General features: G+C 53.0%; 1 protein-coding gene across 1 annotated transcript; it reads right to left on the bottom strand.

Moving 5' to 3' along the window:
* Nucleotides 1–195: 195 nt before the first annotated feature.
* On the bottom strand, nt 196–3,568 carry LOC127752233 (putative metabolite transport protein HI_1104). Its single transcript, XM_052277012.1, has 7 exons — nt 3,414–3,568; nt 3,172–3,295; nt 2,660–3,071; nt 2,071–2,332; nt 1,703–1,981; nt 1,410–1,607; nt 196–1,322 (listed from the first exon to the last, which is right to left on the bottom strand). Exons 1-7 carry the CDS (start codon nt 3,517–3,519, stop codon nt 1,189–1,191), a joined length of 1,515 nt encoding a protein of 504 aa, XP_052132972.1. The 5' UTR covers nt 3,520–3,568; the 3' UTR covers nt 196–1,188.
* Between the last annotated feature and the right edge of the window lie 1,661 nt (nt 3,569–5,229).

The raw sequence follows: 5,229 nt of genomic DNA, 5'->3' as shown, positions 1-5,229 counted from the left end.
GCTGTTTACTTCTGATTGATATTCTAGCATTGGCGGAAGTAATGAATTCGTCTATAGACGGTTCAGTTTAAGCTGACTCGGTCACTGTCGGCTGTAGCTACAATCTTGTAGCTACAAACAGGGACGTCCTGCTGTGACGTTTTCACAGAAGTATGAGGATAAGGTCAGACTTTCCGTCATCCGAAACATCTCACATAAATTTGTAATTCTTTATTTACAACTTAATTTTGATACCTAATGCATAGGGTCTTAACACTAGTCATGGGACACCAACTCAACTCCTGAGCAGTGTATTCCATTGTATGTCATATCACATGTAGTCTTACTTAACAATGCTCATAAGACATTATAACTATAAAAGAATTATGATAATGATAAATAACACAAACATTTCTTTCAATCTACAGCTCTATCACAAAATTCTTCATAATTTTTAAACATGGATAATTGCATCTCATGATTCCAATTTCAATATAGCATGAAATTCACTTAAACATTTTTTTCAACAAATGCTGGGCCAAAGTTGATCGCAAGCAATTAAATCACACAGACATGAATGAGTTTACCATGAAGGGATTGTTTTGAAATAATCGAGTATTTCTTCTCAGAATTGGTGACATAAGTAAAACACACGTACCTTCATGTAACTACATAGAAATCATAGGCAGCAAGAAAATAAGTCATCAATAAATCCATTCTACAAAATAAATTATGAATTGAAGACATGAACATCTAATGCCGTATGCAATCACATACAATAGCAACTAGGCCTACAATTAAAGGTAATGAGATATGGATGAAAATGGTACAATACAAATGAATATGATAAAGTCACTCATACCAGGAAAAGTTGGGGGAAAAATAATTTTACTATCATTACAATAACAGTCAAATTGACATTGGCATTTTGACAATACATTTAGTTGTCCAGGCAGCAGTGCAAAATTCAAACCGCAGTGGGTCTATTTTAAGAATGAATTTCCATTAATAAGTGGAACCATAATGTTGTCGAAATACTAGTCTTCAAATCTAAATATAGCGAAAACAATAATTTCTCTGAAGTAGTTATTATTTTTTTGTCAGGATTTTTAACTTTAGTCAGTAGATAAAATTTGTATATATATGGCGATTTTCCCAGGCTTATATCCTGGTCCTCTTTGGTGTTGACTGATGGCATGTTGAAAATTATTACAATCGGACAGACTCAACATTTGCTGAAACTGAGCTGACAACACCATTAGAAGGAGGCGCCTGCATGGAAATTTCTTCTTTGCTGTGTTTTTTTGGCATGAGGAACATAGTTCCGAAGAACATGATAGAGCCTAAAAAGAGAAATAGAAATAATTAATAAAGGTTCCTCTTCCTACTTGACTTTTCCCTCTATAAGAATTTTTTTTTCAGGTACTTACTGATAAATTGGAATCCTACGTAGAATATGTACAAAGCCTCACGGTATCCCAGAGTTTTGCTGACAGGCTCAACAAGAACAGGAAGGTTTCCTCCAATGTTGTTCATGACAAACAGGAAAACTCCAACAGTAGTTGAGCGGACAGACATAGGGACCACTTCCACAAGAGTAGCAAAGAGAATTCCAAACCACATCTCAGCTGAAAAAGGGCAAAAGAATAAAATTAGCTTTTTGAAAAGAAATTCTGTACTGCAAAGTTATGTTTTCATTAAATTTCTTCTTATGACGACTTACCGAAGAGGTAGGCAATGCCAAGAGTGATCATGGCCCAAAGGGGGTCAAAGTACACACTTCCAAAAGCGAATGGGGTAGCAATCAACTGGCTGAGGGCGAGCACGAGCAGGCGACCGCGCACCCCCATGTACAGCACGAAACGGTCAGAGATGACGCCGCCAAGCATGACTCCGATGCTGCCCACCAGGCACGTCACGATGAAGAGCGACCAGCCTAGGTCCACGCCGGGGAAGTACTGGTTGTAGTACAGGTCGCAATTGTACGCGAAGCAGATGCCACCTGTAACAGATGGGAGCAGCAATCACAACACCGCTCTAGAGCTCCGCACCCGGAGCGTGACGAGCAGGTCTTCCCCGCGCCACACTCACCGCAGTGTCTGACGGAGGCCGCGAGGCACAGCAGCACGACGCGCGGCTCCAGCAGCACCTTCCACGCGCTCTCCACCTCCTTCTCCGGGTGGTTCTTCTCCACGTCCAGCACGGCCATCTTGCGGTCCATGGTCGAGTCGTCGGACTCCTTGTTCTTCTCCTCGCCGATGACGACGCGGTCCGGCTCGCGCAGCGTGAGTCCCGTGAGGCCGGCCACGGCGATGGCGACCACGCCCGTGATGTAGTAGCACGCCCGCCAGCCCTGCGGAGGAGGAAGGCAACGGAGTGAGACATACGCCCGGAGATGAGCAACAGAAGTCTATATCCTGCGACTAAAGGATCGTCCAGAAAGTACGAGCCGTTACGAACCTGCACGGTTAAACCCGTGCAAGCTCTTATAGCGCCTGGTGGGTAGGCAACATATCGCCTGCAGCGCGTGCGTGTACTGCGGGGTGGCCTACCCCGAGTCTCGCAGGCGCCGAGCCCCCGTAATCCACCGAGTAAATCTGAGGAAAACGAACGTACTTTCTGGACGATCCCCTATGGCCCGCGATGGGACTCAGACCGCCCCCCTGGCCACCGTACTCACCACTCCGAACAGGTTCATGGGCGTGACGTAGCGACCGACGGGGAACGCCAGGCCGTAGCCGCCGAAGATGCCCCAGTTGAAGACGGACATGACGAGGCCGCGGTCCTTCTCCGGGAAGATGTCGGAGAGCACGCCCGTGCTGAGCGGGTTGCAGGCCGCCTCGCCCGCCGCCAGCACCATGCGCATCAGGATGAGCATCCAGTAGGCCTTGGCCGCGCCCGTCCCGATCACCGAGACGGCGTAGATGAGCGTGGCGATGCACAGCATGCGCACCCGGTTGTACCGGTCGGCCGCGATGCCGAAGAACACGCCCACGATGGTGTAGACGGCGATGAAGGTGGGGCCCGCCAGCCACTGGTAGTCGTAGCCCAGGCCGTTGCGGTCCCACTCGCAGTGGGACTCGTCAGCGCACCTGCGGAGGGCAAAAAGGGCGTGTTATGGCAAAAGTTTTCCAGAAGGTGTGGCGCCCGACACGCCGATAGAGGAGTCGGCATCCCGCGGGGTATACTCACTCCTCCTGGGTCTTGAGAGTGTCGCACGAGGTGAGGTTGCCCACGCCGTAGTGTGTCGCATTGATAAACTGGCACGCAAAGTCGCCGTAGCCGAGCTCCCTGGACGTGGCTTTGCTCGTTACACCTGGAAAAGCCGGGGGGACAACCGTCAGAAAAGGAGAGCCGCCGTCGCACATCACATCCGGGACTGTAACGACGGGGAGGAGGGACATGCATGTAAATTATAGGGGAGTGTCACCTACCGATCAGGAAGTGGCCGAGCTCGGCCAGGAGGTAGCCCAGCGTCAGGATGACGAGGACATACCACTTGTACAGGAACTTGAACTGCGCCAGCACGGGGAACATCATGGTGGCGGCTGGGGGTCAGGCAACCTGCAACACGAGACACAGAGGGGAGCGGTTAGCAAACTCATAGGGGGAGCGAAGGAGTGTCTCGTCCGGCGCAGTCCGGCGGCACCTCTGGAGACACAATGCAAGGGCAGGCCGGCGCGGGCGGGGCGGGGCGTGCCGCCCTCACCTTGCTCCATTTAGATTACTCTCCGCCTGAAGGAGCATCGGGACGCCGCCGACGCCAGTCGGTCACGACGGCGACGGCAACGGCGACGACGTCAACGATGTTGTTTCCACAGACGAGATGCTCTTTGCTCACACATGGCGTTTAGTCCCGCCCGTCACCCGGTTACAATTAAAACAAATTCGGCCGCGTCGCGCACGACAAGTGGCTCATCATCAGGCTCATCACTTGTGGACGCGGGGGCGCGACGCGACGTGCCGGCACTTTAGCCTTTGGGCGGGCGGGCCGGCCTCGCCGCGCACTCGGCATCCACGGCACGCACCCGGCCAACACGCACGCACGCTGTGCGGGCCGGCTTCATCAGTGCCTCATCATCCTCGTCATTACTACACACACTTCACCTCAGTCTGTTTTCTTATTTTTCCTCTTTGTGTCGCTAATTGTTTCATATCTCGTTTTCAAATCCCCCGCGCCGGATATTTTCGACTCGAAGAGTGCGTTGTATATATATCGCCGCGGAGAGTGTCGTGTCGTCCGTGGTGTCCAGGATGTTACTCCGACGGGGTCACACCCCACTAGTGCGCGCTGCCCGTCGAGGCCGTGTATCACGACCGTCCCGTACCGCGCACGTACTCGTCGCCGCTAGCGATCGACTTTTTGCATACTCCGCACGTCCATCTGGACTAGACCGGCGAGGGCGAGGGATAATAACACGTTGAGTCCCACGTGGCCACACGGTGGCCATGCTTTGCTGTTGTGGTACTCAACGTGATATTGCCTGGGGGCCGGGTGCTCGAGCTGGACCACTCCTTGGAGAGACAGCAGACAGCACGAGGCGGCTCAGAGATGCCCTGGAGGAGGGAGAGAGAAAGAGAGACGTCCTTCCCACCCACTCCTCCTCCTCCTCCTCCTTCCGGGCTGCCGTCGACTGGACCTACACGCCCGCCAGCCGCAGCGGCGGCGCGGCGCCAAGTCAAAATAGCACGCATCGGCGCGCCCGAGCCGGGGGGAGGAGAGGGAGGGGGGATGTAAAGCGTACTTCGCGCGGGCACCAACGCCGCGCAGAAACAAAGAGCCGGAGCCATAGAGCGGCAGCGGTGGCGGCGGTGCCCAAGAAGAGGATCGGGATCATCATTGAGCCTAGTTTGGGGGCTGGAACTGGATTGTGAGGTCCGTTGTGTGATCCTTCCTCCCGCATTACACAATCCGTCTGCACACGGTGCGGCGGAACACTGTGTTCACTACACACTACACAGTATACCCGGACCTGACCGAATCCTGCCGTCCGGCGAGGAGGGGCCTGACGCCTGACGGGTAGGCAGTCCCGTGGCACAGCGGAGCACAGCGGGGCTGCCTACCCGCCAGGCGCTCACCCAACCCAGGGCCCTAAAGAGATGTAGCAGGTGGCTGATGAACCGCGCTACCGCGCTCACTTCTGTAGTTATATTGTACCGCACGCACGAGTGCGGGCGGACTTGCCTATCGCCCCTTGTCCACAGCGCCTTACGGTCCAAGCGAGTTGGCAAATCCACCCGCACTCGTGC

The sequence above is a fragment of the Frankliniella occidentalis genome, unplaced genomic scaffold (assembly GCF_000697945.3).
Source record: "Frankliniella occidentalis isolate FOCC.00 unplaced genomic scaffold, Focc_3.1 Scaffold5417, whole genome shotgun sequence".
NCBI lineage: Eukaryota > Metazoa > Arthropoda > Insecta > Thysanoptera > Thripidae > Frankliniella > Frankliniella occidentalis.
Note: the sequence above shows the minus strand (reverse complement) of the source record. Positions and strands in the feature narration are given on the sequence as shown.